The sequence below is a fragment of the Sceloporus occidentalis genome, unplaced genomic scaffold (assembly GCF_023333645.1).
Source record: "Sceloporus occidentalis isolate IW3139 unplaced genomic scaffold, rSceOcc1.0.p SCAF_5, whole genome shotgun sequence".
Classification (NCBI taxonomy): domain Eukaryota; kingdom Metazoa; phylum Chordata; class Lepidosauria; order Squamata; family Phrynosomatidae; genus Sceloporus; species Sceloporus occidentalis.
Window position 1 is genome coordinate 160,041,441 of NW_028316985.1, and position 21,043 is coordinate 160,062,483.

A 21,043-nucleotide genomic window follows, 5' to 3' on the forward strand; every position below is an offset into this window, starting at 1 on the left:
CCCACTACTCATTCAGCCATTGCCCAAGACCACTACTTTTCCAATCATATAACACTTTAACTGGTCACCATTATTCTGGTGAATTATTCTGCCATCAGGCGGTTGCATCATGGATGATTCTCCATAACTAAGGGCTGTTGTAACAACTGAGGACACATTTTCAGTTTTCTGGCTAGACTCTCCTATATTTAGCTTATGTTTCCTAGGTGACTTGACTATCCAAAACTGGCTTTATTATATAATGTTAACTCTTTGAAGACAGTAATCGCAGAGTTCATTTAGTTCACTTTTTGGAGCCAACTTCTCCATCACAATCTGCTTCATTCAGCAGTATGTCCAGATGTTGGGGGGGGGGGGAGGGTTAAATGCTTAGCAAAGCCAGCTGCCATGAGCTAACTTCACACAGCTAAATGTGGACCCAACCTGCTGTTTTAAACACTCTGTTCAAGTTTATTTTAGTTGTATTTGGCACTGTATTTGGATACTTTTAAAAATTGCTCTTAGGAGTCTGACATTCCAATGAATAATATTGATTTTGGAAGGAGCTTGTCATCACACAAAAGTAAGATGTCTCTTTTAATTATTTTCTTCATTTAAATTAGCCTCATGGCTCAGGCTATGCTTTTTTCTTTTTTCTAGCTAAACAAAACTTTGCTGTAGTGTCTTCTGTAGATTTGCAGATATCATCTTGTCTACATTCTGCTGCTCCTAAATTGGTAATTCTTCTGTATTTTAATTATTAATAATAAGAATAAAGGCTTAAAGCTCTAAACATACTTTTACCCACACTCCCCCCCCCAAACTGTATGGGTGCCATCTCCCCAAAGAATTGTTCCAGAGAGTCAGGGGCCCTCTAGGACTGTCCAGTGGAGAAAATGGGATCCTACATATGAATAAGAGTGCCTTCCTGTGGTGTAGTGGGATCTTTGGATTCCAGCCCAATATAAATATCAATTTTATGGTAAATTGCCAAGTACATAATGGTTGTTTTTCTCTTAACCCATTTATAATTATTAATTTCTAGAATTCTTTCTCAGATAGTAACGTAGAGAAACCCACACCAACAAAAGTCAGTGTGCTGCATGACCACAGTCCTTTCAAAGTGGCGGATAATTCATCAAAGGTACATTCTTTCTATTATTTAGTAAAACTAACAGCTAGGAAACTTCATATTCCATTCTAAGCAGGGTTCGTGTTTATCAAACTGCTTTTGAAACTGCAGATTTTCAGCAGCCAGATGTGATATATGGCGTGTTGGTCTGCTGTTAACAGAAAAGAAATCAAGCCTTATGGCCTGCCAATCTAATGCTTTTTGATAAATTTTTACTTCCTTCAATAAAGTTTCCATCTCATCTTTCCTCCTTCATGGGAGAAAATTTTAAATAGCATAATGAGTAAGTAAAATAGGTAAAATTATTTACACATGCAATACTGAAACATGATTTGTTCTAAAATATGATCTTGAATGAGATTTGATGGCCTGCTACAGACTGCCAAAATAAAGCTGCTTCGGGTCTCTTTGGAGGTATGCTATTTAAATGATGCATGGGTCCTAAGAGTCCGGAGGTTGCGCCAAAGCCACACTCCATTCCTAAGCACCAGAGTGCAGCTTTTGGTGCAGCTTCCGGATTCTTAGGATGCATGCATCGTTTAAATAGCATATCTCCAAAGAGACCCAAAGCAACTTTATTTTGGCAGTCTGTAACAGGCCGATTTTTCCCTTTATGCTTTTCTTTAGAAATTTAATTCACACAATTATGCCGTTGGACTTTAATATACTGTTGAATTTAGACAATGAAATATAAGTGGTGAAAATAATTTGTAAGTATTAGCACATATGCCACAGGATTCAGTCACAGATTGAGCTCTAAATTTAAATTACAAAAACCAAATTTACAAATAGACAATTGGAGTCCAAAGCACTCAGACTCCAAAGTCAAAAACTGATTTCTATTTCAAGTTTTCATTAATGTGAATTCAGTAGCTAATGTTTAATGTTCAATGTTAAATTAAGGTGACAGAAGCTAAAAAAAAGTAGAACATAAAAAATCCAATATTACAACAAAAATACATTCTGGCAGGAAAATCTTGCTTTCCTTTTTAAAATCCGAATTTCCAGATTTCAAGTTTTCATCACAATGAATAGGAGCAATATTTAAAAGTAAGAATGTGAAGGCCTTGAGGCGGCTATTATTCAATTGAGAACCTACAGTAAAACTAAGTAACATATACTGTGCAAATTCTTTAGAAATTGAAAATCTGAATATATTCAAAATTAATTTCAGAAACAAGAAGGATAGCAGGCATTTCATTTCTACTATAGGCATAATGCTTTCTTCCAGCTAGCTATATTTAACCAACGGAATAACCTTGGAAATATTTCACAGCTTTTTCCCTACCTGGAGCAAACCATCATGTCCACCTATTATTCTTAAGCACTTCATTAACTTCAATATTAATTATAATTCAGGTGACCTTGGATTCTTGTTTAATTATGATCTGATACCAGAGTGTGAGTTAGAGCCTCAGTTAAGGAGAGTCCTGTTTCACTTTAACTGGAGTTTGTTCTAGAGATTATGCATACTGTGTGAATGTGCATTTTGAAGGTTCTTCATTTATTCACTGCAACTAAAAGTAACCCGGTTCTATATTTATACCTACATAATCATTTCCAGTGTCATTAAAAAAAAACCACCCTAAAAGAACAGAATTCAAAGATATAGCTGTGTTAGTCTGTAGAATCAGGATGTAGAGAGATCTTGTAGCACCTTTGAGACTAACTGAAAGAAATTGCAGCATGAGCTTTCTCAGATTTCAGTCTACTTCCTCCATAAAAGAAAAGATTCTGATTGCTTTCTTATTATATTTCCCTTCTCTTTTTATTTTACATTTGTTTAATTAAATGTGTGTAGGAAGTTGAATTTCATGGATACCAGCTGAAAGGATCAGCAGCTAGCAAGCTAATGATAAGACGGCACTCCTTACCTCTTATGTTGAATCAAGATGTTAATATGACAGAATTTGAAATTGCTGCAGATGATTCTTATTTTTCCTCAGCTCAAGAACCAGAAAGCCCTGTGCTGTCTGACTTTATTAAGGTAAACTGAAAAGGTTTTTATTTTTTGATACCTTTTAAAAATCCATGAGAACATCCATGAACATCTGTTCAAAACATTGCTTGAAAGAAATAAATTACTTCAGTTCTCTCTAATTTCATCTTTGGTCTTCAGAAAAAACTTTCTGCTTTTGTTTTCTAGAATACTGTTTGGGAAAACTTGTTTATCAACATTATTATTATTATTATTATTATTATTATTATTATTATTAATCATTTATTTGTATAGCTCCAAAAATTTACATGGCCCTTTACAGATACAATCAATTCAAAACAGAACATGATGATGTTTTTCTTGCCATGGATTTCCTCCTTTAACATGTAATAGTATCACTTCTTTAAATCCTCCTCAAATAATCACCCCATGTACACATATGTCAGAGTGCTTAATACTGGCCATACTAACAAATTTTTATTGGCGCCTGTAGTAGACAGAGGTAATCTCTTTCACAACTTTGCTGATAGAAGGAGTTTCATTGGTGATTGTATCCCACTGGAACCTGGCCCATAACAGTAAAACAGGTAACATCTTGTCACCTTTTCATGAGACCTCAAATCAGCCCTCCGAAATAGCCATAGGACCAGGGTATCTGATCTATACTTTTCAGAATAAAAGGTACATTTGCTTGGATTTAAGAAATCCTTAAACAGAGTTCCACTTGCAGCAAAGAGAGCTGTTGGTTGCCTACAAATGGAAGGGTAAGGTGTTTTTTAAAAAAAACACACACACAGTTTTTCCTGTTTTCCTATCTTCTGGGTGTAGCTTATTTGAAATTTAAAAAAAAAAAAACAAGGGGTTTTCTCTCTTGAATTAAAAACTTCAGGTTAGATTTTGTTCTTAAATTAGGGGTCTTAACTTCTGAGACATTGACATTAGCTTTTGATAATGTATTCCAGAGTGCTAAATCTGAACAACAGGATTTGTTTCATGGTTTAAAGAGGTCCCTTGAAATCAATTTGACGCCAAGTTGATATGTCTTGTTTGATACTCGGAATTTATCTAAGTGCATTTGTTTATCTGAAATAAAATAAGGATATTGATTCATCTTTTCCTATCTTAGCTTCTAGGCTCAAATAATCTTTCAGAAGATGATGAGTTCCATGTTGCTGATGAACACATTAACAAGGAATTCAACTTTGTTGAAGAAAAAGCTAGTAATGTGTTTTGTAAGTAACTATCAATATGAAGCAACAATTACCAAAGCTTAATAAGATCTGCAATTTTGTTTGTATGTTCTTCTTAACAGTGACATTCAACGAGTCTTCTAAACTTGGAAACCAAATAACAACAAATTTTTCTTCAAATCTAAATTTGGATTTCACAACGTGTGCTTCAAAGGATCTTAATATGGTATGACTGAACAGTTTACTTAATTTCACCATCAGCAAGGAGATGACATGACCCCATGAAATGACTATTTTTTTTTACTAAGATTGGGTGAACTCTTTTCTGTCCAGAGGGCAGTTTTACATCTTAAAGAGTTTTGCCAGAGAGGGCTGTGTAAAAGTACTGGGTGGGTTCAGAATCAACCCAGTCACATTTTCTCTAAAGAACATAACTATGCTCTCCACTCCCTTTCCTCTCTTAAGACTAAAACAAGATTGGATGATCTTTGGAAAAACAATATGTAAAATAGTTATGACCTTAAGATCATTCCCTGTCCTCACACATAAGAGATACACAAATCCTCTATTCATATTTCCCTTCTCTTCTTCCTTTCTTCCTGCACTCCCTCTCTCTTGCATGTGTGTGCACACACACAGTGAGAGAGACCCCTTATCTAGCTATCTTTCTCTCTTTCGAGTGCATGGAACTGTGGCAATTTTAGTTAATAGTATGTTTCTGTAATTAGAGATTAGAAGAACATTCTTCCAATGGATTGCAGGTGCAAATGATTACACATTTTTTCACTATATGCATGGGTGAAAGAGTACATTTTCTAGCCTTTTTACCCTATAGCAATTTTTGAAATAATTCTCAGGTCTCAGGACACCTCTGCATAAAAGTGATTATATCAACAGGTTTGTTTGTGTTTTTTTAAAAAGGTGGGGCTCTCTCACCAATCATGATCTCTCATGATGTCCTAGCAATCTCTCACAGAACCCTACAGTTCAGAGAGCCCTGATCTAGAGTATTTAGTCATAGAACCAATATTTCCATTAGTATGTATTTTATAATCCCGGTAGTGTATTAGAAATAGACAGTTCCAGAACTGAATGATAGTTTAAAATTCAACTGTGTGCATTTCTGAAAATTAATAGCCATTTTATTTTTGGTAATTATTATTTTGTTTACTGTGTTAATTTATTTAATGTATTTTAAAATGTTTTTGTATTGCCTTTCCAGGCAAAGCCTCTTCAAGGCAGTTAAAAACAGTATAAATTATATTTCTTTGATTTTTTAGCTTTATAAATTGTTTGTGTGCAGATATTCCCAACAGAATGGACTCCTTCACAGGTATCTGACTGTCACTTTTCTTCAAGTTCAAGTAGTAAAAAGACAGCAGTAGACTTAAAAGAACAGGAGTTCCTGATGTCCAGAATTGTTCCAGATTTGCCTGCAGACAATACAAGAAACCTTTTCAGTTAAGAATGTTCTTTTTTTCTGTATAAAATGGGAGGAAATGCAAGGACGAATTCAGGGAGAAAAGTAAGATGGCAAGATACTGAGAACTTGCATCTTCTTCCCTTCCAACATCATCTTGCTTTCTATTAGTTAATATGTACACTGAGAATTCTCAGAATAATGTTACTGGGGAAAATGAAACTTTTTTAAAACTAAGGATTGTGAGATTCCACCTCCCCCCCCCCCCCCCCACACACACCCTGACTCTAGATCGCTATTTAGACACAGGAACATAGATCCTGACTTTCTGCTCTAAATGAAAGGAGTTATTTTGGTCATGAAAGGACTCCATATACTAGTTAATACAGAACAAAAAGTTAGGATCCACGGCAGTTACGTCTCACCTCCTTGTGAATTATTTTCTCTAGTGCAGAACAGATAATAACTTGGGTAATCTTACTAAGACTTGTATATTAACAAGCAGGGGCTTACAATAAAGAATTCTGAGATATCCCAATGTGTTTAGGGCTCTAACCATCCTAAGAAAATAGACTCATAACACATTTTGGGACTTGCAGGGCTTCAGGAGGGGAAAAGAAACACTTTTTCTTTCTTTCTCACCTTTCTGGTACCTTTGGATCAAAGCTGACAATCAGCACACAGTGATCCTAGTTAACAGCAAGTATTAAAATATGCACTGCAATCCCTGCCAGGAGTCTACTTATACTACGTTTATCTTAACTTTTGAGTAGGAAATGTAAACATACTGAAATAACATATTGAAATAATAATTACAGAAAAATATTGGGTCCAAACTTCATAAACCAACAAAGATAAAGAGGACTTGAGTTAGTCATGGGTCTACTCTAAATATTACAGTCCGCCCTTCTTATATACAGATTTTTTATACATGGATTCAAGCATCCGTGGTTTGAAAATGTTCAAAAAAATAAATAAATTTCAAATACCAAACCTTGATTTTCCATTTTTTTTATAAGGGACACCATTTTGTTATGTCATTATATTTAATGGGACTTGAGCATCCACAGATTTTGTTATACACGGGGGATCTTGGAACCAAACCCCAGTGTATAACAAGGGTCCACTGTACAAACTATTCTAACCTGAAGGCTGCCACAAAAAAGTTACAATTCAAGGAAAACCGAGTGTTCCAGAAAATATAAAGGGAGAAATCAAAATACTTATTTGTATCATTTTCAGAACCTTGTTTTGAATTGTCTGACATACATCTTTCTTAAACTCTCTGTAGGAATGGAAGAATCCACTGGACCAGGCAGTGATGATATGTCAGTATGCTTACCCAGTCGTAGAACACAAACCCCATTTGTGACTGTACCTGTAGATGAGAAATCTCCTGACCGAGAGGTTTATTCCAGTGTAAAGATCTATGAGCAAGACCAGCAGTCTTTCAGTTTCTCAGAAGTCAACATGTATGACAAGTCAAAAACATCCGGGCCTGAAGACAGGATGTGTGAAACGTCTGTGGCCAAAAAGAGAATCAAAAATAGACATGGAGTGCTTACACAGTGTGCATTTCCTAATGTGTCTGAACAAAAGAAAGCAAGCAAGTGGGAGAAGTACCAAAACATAATGTTAAGTAATTTAAGAACTCAAAACAGTAGTGAAGTGGCCATGAATGATGACATCCGAGAGGAGACTGGCTTAGGAATGCAAATGGATGACACAGGAGCAAGTCGGAGTTATGCCTTCAGTAACAACTCTCCAGACTCTATGCATGAAAAGACAATGAAAAGCATGCTTTGTAAACAGCTAGGAAATCTTAGTAGCCAAGATTCTGTTTCAGAAGGAAAGAAACTTTCTCTACAATTAAATCAGAAATTTTCCACTGAGGAAGCAGCAAAGGTGTTAGGTCAACTGAACCACTACAGTGTAAGCAGCTGCATCAAGGTACTTAACTATTCCCAAAAGGCATAGGAGTAGAACTTGCCAAAGCAGCTTCCTAAAATAATGATGAACATGTAGTAACCCATTTAATAGTTACATTAGTACATATTTAAAACATTTAGTATTTTAGAGCTTCCTAATTATTATTCTGAAATTTTAATTTTGCATATTCTTAAACATTGCTGAGATAATTGGCCAACGGGTTTGTTTGTTTGTTTATTTCAAATGTCATTTGTGACTATTTCTGAGATACTGAGGTAGTTCAGGTAACAGATATTGTGAGTCTTTTGGATAAAGCAGGATGGCTAATTAGAGGATTCCATGTTTAATCACAGCTTGTGGCGAGGAGGAGTTACAAGACTGTGCAAGGGCCATTTTTATTGGATTGTTCACAAAATCCTTCATATGCAACATATCTGCAGGCTTGAGGGAGCCCTAAAGTTTGCTGAAGTAAAAACCACATTCAGGTGGGAAATAGGGGCAGAAAAAAAATACAGTGCTAAGATGCAGGTCTTTACTACTGCTTTGATGGGTACGGCTAATACTTTTCAGATATAAGAGTGAAATGGGAAGTGTAATCTTGATGAATACATGCTTCCACATTTGTGTGGGCCATATGCATATTGTGATATGTTTCACAAGCAGTTCTTTCAACACCCTAATAGATTTCAGTGAATGGCCTAATACAGTTTTTTGGTCACAAATGCAGAAGGGGCTGACATTACTGTCTCAACAAACAATCAAATATTAAGAGATTGCAGATGGTATTCAGTAACTGCACAGCAGACAGAAGGGAAAGAAATAAGGATACTGAATGCATGATATTTTATTTTCCAGGACACCTGTGAACCTTTCTTCCCCAGTGCCAAAATGGTGAAATGTGCAAATGTTCCTAAACGGCAGGTGCATATCCCAACTGAATTTCAGTCTCTTGCACATTACAAACAAGTCTTTACTACTGCTTTGATGGGTACGGCTGATATTTTTCATTATAGTACTGAGTATAGGTTAAAATATGGGTTGTGTCCTTCATAACACTTTTTTTTCAACAGTAGCCACACACAGGGTCAATCTTAAAGATGGTATGTATTCTAAATGTACTGTGGCCAAATGCACAGCCAAATTGTCTGTCCCTATAGCCAAACTACAAGATATGAGAGAAACCAGTACATGGGTGGATGGAGAACTGCATAGAGGCCAGGAGCCATTTTCCCCTTATGAAAATCACCTCAGGGAACACACACACAATGAAAGCCCAACTACCTCTGTTTTCCTCTACAACCCCTCTCAAAATGGCAACAAAACTGATGCCAATTTACTTCCTGTTGCCATTTTGAGAGGAATTAAAGAGGAAAGCAAGTATTGGGGGATACTTGTGTTCTGGGTGCTTGTGGAGGTAGGGGGTTTTTTGTGTGGTTTTACATGTTTTGTTGGAGTTTCTGAATGGATTTGGGACAAAGATAGCCCCAAATTACCAATTTTTTAAGAAGAGGGCTGGTGGGGGCCTCGGGGGCCACATACAGCTATGGGTCAAACTTATCTACACCTGGTATGGATGCATGTGGTCCATATTTGCTTGTTGTCCATATTTGAGTGTTCTTATTTTTCTTCGAAATCAGCCAGAGGGAATTCCTAATTAAAAAAAAAACTTGACCAGGAGCAGTGGAGAAAGGGGTTGTGTACCTCTTTCACCATGTCTCATTTTCCATGTAGAGAGGAAAAGAAAGGTAGTTCCCTTATCTAGCTTGCTAGCTCAGGATTCAGGATAGTGCTTTATATTAGAAAAATGAGCAACATATAAGTATAAACTTTTGTTTCCAGCACCCCCTGTTGCTCTAACCCCCATAGATGTTTTTAGGTAGAAACAAAAATGTCAGGAGATCCAATTCTGAATCTTATGGATAACAAATAGCTTTGTCCTGGCAAAGAAAATAACTACGCTAAAATATCATCAAATAATCCATGCAATGTAGTGAAGCAGAATGACCAGCAATAAAAAAATATTCTGAATGCTCAAATGTTATCTTGTCATATCCCTTTAAAACCGAACTCATAGTTCAAAAATGAAGCACAACATGCATCTTACATGACATCATGTACTGTCAAGAAATGTGTGTAGTATTTTGTGATAGATTTGCTCATCAGCTGTGGAGGCCATATGATTTTTGATGTGATATTGTGGGTTTTCTACTTGCAACTTAAAATAAATTCCAATCTTCAGTGGAGAAATCCAGCCTTCCAATTTCAGTCTCAAAATCCAGTCTTTGGATTCTGAAGATTGACTTTAAATGCAAGATGTTTATTTAAACTGTGCTATAACAGTTGAAAACTTTATCCAAAACAAACAAACAAAACCCCCAGAGTGCTTGTTACCATTGCTGCATCAAACATCTTTGAAAGTTGTCACTGTGGAGGGCATTGATAAATTTCTGAGGTGGTAAATTCTGGCAAAGACATTCTAAAAAGTTTGAAGAAACACACAAAAACAGAGGCTTAAATCCAGTATTGTGCTTCTCCCATCTTGCAGTATGTTCTGTGTTCTTTCTTCCCCTTTCTTCTCTAGCTTTAAGTACTGCTTAGAACCAGGCTTTTGGAGTGCATAGTGTGGACTGTAGACAGAAGAGAGGTTTCCTTCTCTTGATTCCACTAAGGGCAGCAGTTCTATCCTGTGATCCATTACTAACTAATGGATATTGTTCGGCAGCCCTCCCTAGCCAATACCTTCTTCATGTGAAGAACTAACTCCCATCTTCTCCACTAAGTGCAGCCACTGGCCAAATAGATTAGGGATGATTATAGTAGATAAAGTCCAACAAATCTTAATGACACCTGCTTGGAGAAGGCTAATCTAAACAATTACATATCTTTCAACTGTTAATTTTTGACTTGCCATTTTTTTTTTTTTTTTTACATCTCTCCACACAATTCCTGTTGTTACAACTAAAAGGTGTTTTCAGTTACATTTAACTGGAACCATTATCTCAGCTCAGATCAATATGTTCAGCTTTCTGAATGTAACTTTTCACAGGCCATATGTTTGTGAAAATCTTCTTTATTAGTCTGTTTATGAATTTTTGATAATCACTATATTTGCCGGATCATTTTTCAATTAGTAAAAAACAAAGTCTAAAATTCAAAGTACCTATCCTCTTACTTACTTATTGCTGAACAGATATAGAGTTCTGCATCATAGTCAAATTAGGTTGCATTGCTACAGTGGGTCAAATTAATTTATAACACTGTTGGCATGTGCCTTCAAGTCATTTCTGGTCACCAGAGTCATAGTCCAAAGCCCAAACCACTACACCATGCTGGCTCCTACTTTATGATATACATAAACTGTATGAAAAGTTATATGTAAAGTTGTTTTTTCCATCACTTTGAAATGTTGAAAATGTGATTGTGCTTCTGTTTTTTTATTTTTTAAAGAACATTTAAACGTTTTGCTGTTTGAGTTGTCACAAAAATTTCATAAAGCTCTTGAGAAAGTGGATATATCATTCTATACCTCAGTAAAAGGAGAGCAAGAGCAAGAACATTCTGCACCACTCTGCAACCATAAGATAGCAACGAAACTGGTTACAGTTAAAAAGGAAGGCCGAAATAAGGTATGTTTCTGGAGGTTTAACTCAAACAAATGTGAAATTTACAAAATTGTCTTTATACATGACTTGACTTGTAGAGATGTTGGCATCACTGCATGTGTAAGTACATACCAGTAGATTTGCATATTTTTGTAAAATTGTGAACAGAATTTTACACTGCCATATGTTGGTTTGGATTCTGTTTTAAAATTTAGAGATCTTCAAAGTTTCAACATTGTCTGGAACCCTTTTGAGCTGACCTACTAAAAGATTTTGGAATGTATAACATCTGTTATCATATATATCAGTCTGAAATTAATTATCATGACGGGTTTTGAGCATCGTAATGCTAAGTTGCCGTAGCACCTGTTCTGTGCTCATTTAGTTGGAGCTGAAATCTCCTACTTTCAGTAGAACTTTCCCCAAAATATATAACTGTAGGATTACAATCTAAGGACTTAATAAGATGTGACACTGGGTGACCCATGACTGGAATTTTCCATTGCATTTTTAAAATATAAAAACAGCTTTTAGGAAGTGGGGTGATGTGATACACATGCGCGCACACACAGAGTAGCTATGTGCTTTTGTTGCAGCCTAGGTAGTAACTAATAAAAATAAAATTGAAAGAAAGAGCTGAGCCTCTTTCCCAACAAACTCTGCAATTGTAATCACACTTGTGGAAGGGTGAGTGCTCTTTAAAAATGTAGAAAAGATAGGAAATCAGTTTGCTAATCTGATAAGTTTCACCTTAGACTGGAATCTGAAACCTATTTATTTGAAAACTAACCCCCCCCCCAAGTCGCCCTTTCTTTGCAAGTTGGTTTACTTTTGTCCTTGAAGACCCACTACTTTGTGAGGTTTGCTTTATCGACTATCCATAGTACTTTTCTGGAGTGAATTTTTAATATTTTTAACCAGCTGTTAAAACAAGTTGCTTGAAAAATGCACTGCCAGCTGGTTAGGTTTGTAAAATGTACAGTTCTGGATCCCCTCACGAAATAGAAGAATCATGAATATTCAAGCCCCATTCTGTATAATGGGGCTCACTCCTGCACGCATGCCATTTTGTCCCTCCTGGCATCCGTTTCGTGGAAATTCAAAACCGCGAATAGGAAGTCCACGAACGGGGAGGGATAAGTATGTATGTTTGCACACATGTGTTCTGCTTTTTAATGTGTATTCCTTATGGCTTGCATTTTGTTTCAGGGGCGCCTTTTCTATGCCTGTGACGCTCCCAAAGCAGATAGATGTAATTTTTTTAAGTGGCTAGATGATGTACAACCAGCCCATATGGAGAGTAGATCTAGTGTTGTACTTCATGATGTGAAGAGTATTGGAACCTACCTCAGGTGTCACAAAATTCCTCTATATGAAGAGTGCCAGCTTCTGATGAGGTATATTAGAAGGTTAAGTAAACTTGAATATTCTTGCATGTTTTGAGTAGAAATGGAGCTACTGGATAGAGTTGGTGGTCTTATACCATTTAAAGTTGTAATAAATTATAACTAACAATAAATTACTATATTAGAAATTATTATATGATATAATAAAAAAGTCCCTGTACAATCCCAGACATAGCCTTTTTGTATGATATTATAAAAGCAGCAATAGTGCTAAGTACAACATGTATTTGAGTTTACAGAATGGAAAATATAGGGAATGCCTGTTTTACCTCAGTATAAAAAATGATGGGAGACTGCCAAGAATATTCAGTACTGTGGTCATAAGAACAAACTGGCGCAATCACCTCTGAGTATTCCTTGCCTAAGAACATCCTATGAAATTCATGGGATCACCATTAATCGATCAGTGACTAAAAGGGTACATTTATTGTTGTTATTAACTGCAATCAAGCTGACTTTGACTTACAGTGATCCTTTGAATGCGATACCTCTCAGTTACCCTATCATCAATAGCTCTGCTCATTTCTTGTATACTCAGGGCTGTGACTTCATTGATTGAATCTATCCATCTGGAATACAGTCTTCCTCTTTTCCTACTGCCTTCTACCTTACCGTGCACTATTGTCTTTTCTGGTAGGTCCTTTCTTCTCATAGTAAGGCCAAAATACAATAGTATCAGTTTATTCATCTTGGCTTCTAGGAAATGTTCAGGTTTGATTTGCTCTATGACCCATTTATTGTTCTTTTTAGCAGTAGAATTCTTCTCCAGCATGACATTTCAAATGAATTGATTATCTTCCTATCAGCTTCCTTCACTGTCCAGCTTTCTCAACCATACATAGAAACTGTATGATACATGAAATATGTGTATTTATATTTCATATAGCTTACATATTTCCAAAATCTGTTCTCACAGTAAAGCACGTTATTTGTTTAAATGTGTCAACAGTACAGAAAGCATAAAATCTTTTTTCTTTTATTTCTTGTTATTTTTCCCCCCAAGGAAAACTTTTGATATCCAAAGAAAGCAATTTAGTAAGCTGAAAAAAAATATTGCCAAGGTTAGCTTTGACGCTGATTCTAAAACTAAATTATATCTCAAACTAAACCGAAAGGAGCACTCCTCAGTGTATAGCAAAGGTTGGTGAACTCTATAATATTTCTGAAACCGGGAAAAATATGTATGTATAATAGTTTCAGTTAAACAGAAGAAAATGATAGTGTGAGCAATAGTTCTAAATTTATTGCCTTAATATATTCTAGCCATTTCTCCACTGATAATTTGCTACTTTTTGTTCCTTTCTCTTGTTTTTTTTTATTTTTTAAATATTTCACTTGCAAGCATACCATATTAAGATTTGTCTTTGAAAATACTGTGTAGGTTTGTGTATATATTTGCAAGATATTGATTTCTGTAGAGAAGAAAAGGATAACTGCCATTCCAAACATGGAATGATTTTATTGGCGGGATACAAACTGCCATATAGTACGTATAGGATACGTACTAGGGTTAGGAAGGGGCGGTGCTTCCGCACCCCGCTAACCCTAGTACGTATCCTATACGTACAAGATGGCGGCGCTCCTTCCACATGGGCGCCGCCATCTTTACGTACTGGACGCATAGCATCCAGACGTGTCGCATCCTTTGTGACGTAGTGAGTGTGCCCCTGGCGCCTCGCTACGTCGCAAACGCGACTCCAAAAGAAGCTCCATTTTGGAGCTTCTTTTTTGCTCCGCGCGGGAGCCGCGCAGTTTGGCTGCTGCAGCTCCCGTGCGGAGCAAACGGCGGCGGCGGGGAAGCGCCGCAAAGCGGCGGTTTGTATCCCGCCCTAGTAACTCATACACAGATTTTTGTTTAAAGGCATTGCATTGTTATGTATTTCAGTTCCAGCTAATGAGTTGATGTTATGTAGCAAAGTGGTATTTAACACATAGCAAGCAATCATCTAATCTATGTCTCATTCCCAAATAAGAATTCAGTGTTCATATGCTTCACCAATTAAATTTGTATGGACATGCTTTTTTGTTGTTCTGTTTTTAAAGTCTTTTCTTCTTGTTGTGCATGTAGCTTATAGAGAATGTTCTATCAGCACAGTACATGCAATTTTTATTAACTTTATTTTAAAGTGATAGACCAAGAGAATACATGTTGAAATAGCAGTTCTATGATAAGAACACTTATTCCTGGTTATACCTCAGTCTACTGGGGAATGGAAGACAGACCAGATTTTGTTAACTATAATACCTTTTGATACTTTGGTTTGTGGGAGACTTTTTAAAGCTCTGATACATGTTTGGCGAAGCACATCTTCAGTTGCAGCCTATTCTCTGGAGTATGCCTTAGAAGATTTGAAACAAGATCTTCAGTTCTTTCCATACAAAAGGAAGAAATGTGAACTTTACCTTTGAAATGCTCTTTTGTTTCCTAATCTGCCTCAAGGCTTGTCTGGTAGAAATCTGTAGCCAAGAAATACAAGCTTTTTGTATCCTCATTTTTCCTACAATACTCTGTCAATCATTTTAGAAGCCAAAGTATGAAGAATATCACATACAATAAATAATAATAAATAAAAGCTTTATTTTTATCCCACCTCTGTCAGAAGACAGACCTTGTTAAATGTATATAATATTGAAGAGGATGAAAAAGCACCACACTAGAAGGCTATACACTCACCCTGATTTGCATTCATTCATTTGAATGTTTGAGGGAACCTCAACACAAAATAACTTGCTCAGAGGTTATCTAGAAGTTTAAATAAATTCTTGGAGATTGGAAAAGAGTCTGACGTTTAGGTTCACTTCTCTGTCCCCAGTCTCACCTTATCTTCTATATATGACCATTCTACACAGAAGCGTAAGAAGTGCTTAATTTTACACCTAATCAGTAGAGTAAACACTGGACATCCAACAGTCTCATTGTTGTAGCAGTTTTCTGATATAATGCCACTATGAAATTGTTGTTAGCTGTCCTCAAGTCGATCCCAACTCATGAAAACCCTGTAGATGAAACATTTCTAATATAGCCTCTTTTACTCCTCCTTGACTCCTCTTCCTTCTGACCTAGCTTTTCTTGTGATATTTTTGGCATATAAGTTGAACAAATAGGATGTTAGAATGCAACCTTAATTTACCCCTTTGTCTATTGGGAACCAATCTGTTTCTTCATATTCCGTTCTGCCGGTAGCCTCTTGTCCTTGATACAGATTTCTCATCAGGATTATCAAATGTGGAGGCACCCCCATGCCTTTGAGAGCATTCCATAGCTTTTTGTGATCTATACAAATGCTTTGCCAAATGCTATTTGTAAAGCACATGCTGACTTTTTTCTAGAATTCCTTGATGTACTCCATTAGCCACATTATGTTTGCAGTGTGCTCCCTAGTGCCTCTACCTTTCCTGAATCCTGCTTGCACCTAGTAGAGATAATAAAGAACAGATAGAATTGCTACCTTATTAAAAGCTTTATTTTAGTATCCTACAATTTTCTTTGCTATGTGTAAAACAGAGCCAGTGTGGTGTTGTGATTTGACTGCTGGACTAGGACTCTCGGAGACCAGGGTTCAAATCTCTGCTCAGTCATGGAAACCTTGGGCAAATCACACTCTCTTAGTCTCAGAGGAAGGCAATGGCAAACATCTGAATTAATCTTGCCAAAAAACCCTATGGTAGGGTCACCATAGGTTGAAGCCAGTTTGAAGGCACATAACACATCTACTTGCTTTATCCCATACATTTATTTTTATTTTATCATTTAATTTGTTTAGTAAAAACATTTTTGATACCATACAACAAGAAGTATAAAATGTTATGGAAAATAGCTATAATTTGACCAGCAGTCTTGAATATAGACACTTACATAATGTGAAAATGGTGCCGTTCATATAAAGAAAACAAAGCACACAAGACCATTTCATTTCAGGCTAAAATAGGGAATAAAAACAGGGGAGGAAGGACTTATTTTCATCAGAGGAGATATTTCAGGTTTACTTTTGCCACTACAGAAATCTTGGTGCAACTCATACTAACCTACAAACCTAAATAAACCATTATTTATTATTTTGATAGATGATCTTTGGGTTGTTTCCAAGACTCTCAATTTTGAACCCTTGGACACTTTCATCGCATGCAGTGTTTTCTTCGGACCATCTTCTAGCAATGAAGTGGAGCTAGCGCCTCTCAAAGGTTATAGCCCTTCAAACTGGTGTTCAAATAGTAAGTTTGTTTCTTAGTGAGCTTAAACATAGCTCACTTAAAATACTAATATTTTCTTCTATTGATTTAGATCTAGTCAAAATACCTTATCCCTTAGGAACAGTGAGAAAGCAGGGATGGGGGTAGAAAGGGTAAGAATAGTTTGGACAGAAACTACCTGTATTTTCATGTGATCACAGCCATTGCTGAAAGTATATTCATAGAAGAAATAGTCCCAGATTCAGGCCTCAAGTGATCCTTGCTCATTATGCAGGATGTAAATAAGGATAATTCAAATGTATTATAGGAGGGGTTGGCAACCTTTTTGAGCCGGGGGCCGGGTTGGTGTCCCCCAGACAACGGGGAGGGGGGGGCGAAGCTAAAAAATAATTAATTAAATAATATAGGACAACATTTTAAAATGTAGGACACATTTTTTAAAAATGGAAGACATGCGAAAAATTTGATGATTTTTAAAAAATGTTAATATAAATGCATGTTTCTTAGGCATGATCAAAACGGAGGACATTTGGGTATTATTCCTAGACAGATGGCAGAAATGTACTTTCCTTTCTGGTCAACCCCCCCCCTCCCCCCATTCCAAACAGCACATTTGGGCATTGAACATGGCTTTACTTAAGATGGCCTCTTGCATATTTCAGAGGCTTATTGTATAACCAAACTCTTTGGGTTTCACACTGAACATAGGTTCACATGGCTATGCATATTGAACATGTCAAGGTGGTTTCACAGTTCTTGCACCAAGTGTACTTCTCAGAAGTGTGTACTTGGTCAAGGGACTGTGGTTTTTCTTCACTGCACATGAGTTTGTAAAAATCACAGCAATTTACATTGGCCATGCCTCTGAAGCTGGCTGATATCAATATCACCATCATCATCATCATCATCATCATCATTGTTAAAACAAAGCAGACCTGTAAAAATGGAATGGAAATCCTCCTCCTGCTCCTCTTCTTCTTCTTCTTCCTCCTCCTGCTCCTTCCTTCCTCCCTCATCCTCCTCCTCTTCCTCCTCCTTCCTTCCTCCTCCTCCTTCCTTCCTTCCTCCCTCCTCCTGCTCCTTCCTCCCTCCTCCTCCTCCCCGCGCGCCTATGCTAGAGGCCAATGGCCCCGCGCGCCTGCACAGGAGGGCAATGGCCCCGCGTGCCTGCGCTAGAGACCCTGCACGCTTCCGCGATAGGCCAAAGGCCCCGCGGGGCCTTCGGCGGCGGCAATCAGTGGCAGGACCGAGCTGGGGCCGAACCCAATGGCTCAGCGGGCTGCATGTGGCCCGCGGGCCGTAGGTTGCCGACCCCTGTATTATAGTATAACACTGAACTCTTGTCTGTGGTGAGAGCAGCTTCAAGTAGTCAGAAAAACGTGTGTGTTGAGTTACAGAGCAATATAGGTGTTCTTTAAGTGGATGTTGCAACTCCTGTGTAGCCAAGAAACCCCTTGATTGCATGTGACAAAAACTTTGGGGGTTTGGTGTTTTTTTATAGCTATTTTGAGGTAGGACTAAAATTTGTAAAAAGAAGAGCAAACACAGGATTTGCAGTCCAATCTGTATATGTTTCCTTAGAAGTAAGTTCCACCGTATCCAATATCCATTACAGTATATCTAACTGCCAATGTTTTAATACCAGTATTCAATGGGTGCTGTGATCACACTTAGAATAGAGTGCTTGTGCAGTGCTGATTCAGCATCTCAAGAGGGAGAGGGAGAGAGTTATTTGAACTGGAAGAAGCTGACTGAGGGAAGAGGGGATGGGGAAAGAGGAAATGGAGCAGCTCTCCTATAAAGAAAAGTAATGTTCAGGACTTTAAAATAGGGAAAAGTGTATAAAGGAAGGATATTATTGAAATTAATAAAATTAGCATGAATGGTCTCAGATAGTATGGCTCTCATAGATTTTTCTGTAGCTGTCCATTTGCTAACCTTTTTTCTTGTGATTTCCCCCCTAGTGATTGTTCATGCCTTGCTAGTTTGTAATGCTAGTACTGAACTCACAACGTTAAGGAATATAGAAGAATACCTCAATTCAGCCACTTTACCAATATTGCATCATCTCCTCGCAAAGTATATATATTTTACTATTTATATTTTCATGCAGTTTTTATAAATCTAAATACTATACTGTAGTTTTAAAAGGGTGGAACAAACTGATGTATCTTTGCTGCATAAAATAAATATGTTCTTGTGGAGATGTTTTACATAAGTATGTGTAATCAAATGTAAAATCTTATTAAAATTCAGAATCTTTTGATCTTTCATCTATGACAATTCTCAAAAATAAAGATACATGGGAAAACTAAACTGGAATGTATTTTATAACATTATTTTTAGCATTTATAGGTGGAAAACAAAGACAGTATCATATTTGTAATTGTGTATTATTGAAAGCATTTCTACCCTGAACTTCAGCTTAAAAAGCTTCCAAAACAGCTTACAAAGATGAAAAACAAAACTGTCCCTATCCTCTAATTCTGTAGGGTAGTTTTTATGTACTTTTCCCCCTTGGTATATGCAGGAATTTGGTTTAGGACACCCTGTGGATACCAAAATCCATGGATATTCAAGTCCCATTAAATACAGTGCACAATAAAATTGTGTTCCTTATATAAAATGGCAAAATCAAGGTTTGTTTTTCAGAATGTATATAATTTACGAATATTTTGAAATCATGGATGCTTGAATCTGTGGATAAAAATCCAAGGATATGGAAGTCTGACTACGATATATCTACAAAAGTGGTCACTGATTTTAATTTTTAAGAAAAACGGTTTCCAAAACACACAGCAAAAATCTTGATCTCGAAAGTGGTTGAAAATGGAACATTTAGGGCAAAAAATTGTGGATAAATATTAGAACTAAGACAATGGGAAGAATCCTGGAATAAAAGATTAAAATATTTGTCCAGTCAAGATGTAAAAGAAAACTTTTATAAAATTCTTTATAGACAGCATCTTTCTCCTCATAGAATAAGTAAAATGTACAGAACAAGGGAAAACCTGTGTTGGAAATGTGAAAAGGAGAAAGGGACATTCTTTCATCTGTGGTGGACCTGTAGAGAGGCAAAAATATACTGGAAAGAAATACATGTAGGCATAAAGGAAATATTAGAAATAGAATTAGAGTTTAGATCCGAGCTACTGCTTTTGAATATGATAAATGAAAATAATGAATAAAAATATGGGAGAATTATTATTTATATGCTAATAGTGGCTAAATTAGTATATGGCAGATATTGGAAAGTTAAAAAAGAAATACAAATTGATGAATGGGTTATTAAATTGCTTGACATGATGGAGGTAGATATATTATCAAAAAGACTAAGTGGAAATACAAAGGAAATTTCTACAGAAGATTGGGATAAAGTTTATGTTTATGTAAAAAAGAAGTCGGATTATAAATATGGGAAAAAGTGTAAAAGAGTAAGAAATGAAACAGAAATAAAAGTGTTATAGTTTAAGAGAAGCATGTAGAGATTGGAAGGGTTAACTGAGTAAAATAAGGAAAATGATCTGAATATACATGATATGGAGGTAGGAAGAATAAATATATGAATCAGTGAAGGATTGGTTTAGGAAGTATTAAATGTATTGTATGATTAATTTGTTTTGTAATATTGTCATATTTGTTTTTTGTATTCAATGTTTTATATGTTTGTATGCATGCAATTATGAACAAAAATTTGTTAAAAGAAAGAAAGAAAATTGAAGATTTAGATTAAAAGTAAAATAGTTTGAAATCTGAATGTGGAATGAAAGAAAGGTTTATACGGTATTAAAAATGGAAGCAGATTTGTGCATATAGTGATGAAAGAGAATTTCTAATGTCTCTCTTGATTAGAATCCTAATTAATATAGATGTAATTAACTGTAGCACTGTGGTTTGATGTGCTTAATCTTGTCTTCTTTTGTGCTTTTAAGGCCCTGTAAAAATATATCTCAAAGTAAAAGAGTCAAGAAACAAAAATTCAAACCACCAGCTTTAAATACAAATATAATAACCTCTGGAGTCTTGAGTCCAGAAATTACTATGAATTTGGCAAATAAGATGATTGAGACATTTCAGCTAAATAAAGATCAGTCGGTGGCATTGACTCAGATAGGTGCCATGATGACATCACAAGAAATTGAAATAGGGAAACATTGTGCTCTCCCTATAACTGTAATACATGGTAAGTTCTTTTATATGAGCTTAAACCCGTTGTTTCTCTAGCTCTTGTGTCTGTAAAGCTTTTCTTGAGAGG

At 36.3% G+C, this 21,043-nt stretch overlaps 1 protein-coding gene across 6 annotated transcripts in view; it reads left to right on the forward strand.

The window, feature by feature from the left end:
- Positions 1-21,043, forward strand: part of ZGRF1 (zinc finger GRF-type containing 1) — a 41,493-nt gene that overhangs the window by 6,989 nt on the left and 13,461 nt on the right. For 3 of the 6 annotated variants that reach the window (XM_089525947.1, XM_089525946.1, XM_089525951.1), the window contains exons 7-20: positions 640-716; positions 1,025-1,123; positions 2,913-3,098; positions 4,177-4,282; positions 4,363-4,466; positions 5,544-5,700; positions 6,952-7,610; positions 8,445-8,577; positions 11,037-11,215; positions 12,401-12,588; positions 13,601-13,737; positions 16,663-16,809; positions 18,753-18,867; positions 20,721-20,971. In XM_089525947.1, the coding sequence (XP_089382073.1) occupies positions 640-716; positions 1,025-1,123; positions 2,913-3,098; positions 4,177-4,282; positions 4,363-4,466; positions 5,544-5,700; positions 6,952-7,610; positions 8,445-8,577; positions 11,037-11,215; positions 12,401-12,588; positions 13,601-13,737; positions 16,663-16,809; positions 18,753-18,867; positions 20,721-20,971 (2,538 nt within the window). The remainder of the gene's footprint in view (positions 1-639; positions 717-1,024; positions 1,124-2,912; positions 3,099-4,176; positions 4,283-4,362; positions 4,467-5,543; positions 5,701-6,951; positions 7,611-8,444; positions 8,578-11,036; positions 11,216-12,400; positions 12,589-13,600; positions 13,738-16,662; positions 16,810-18,752; positions 18,868-20,720; positions 20,972-21,043) is intronic. The other 3 variants (XM_089525948.1, XM_089525949.1, XM_089525952.1) reach the window with 3 other exon arrangements.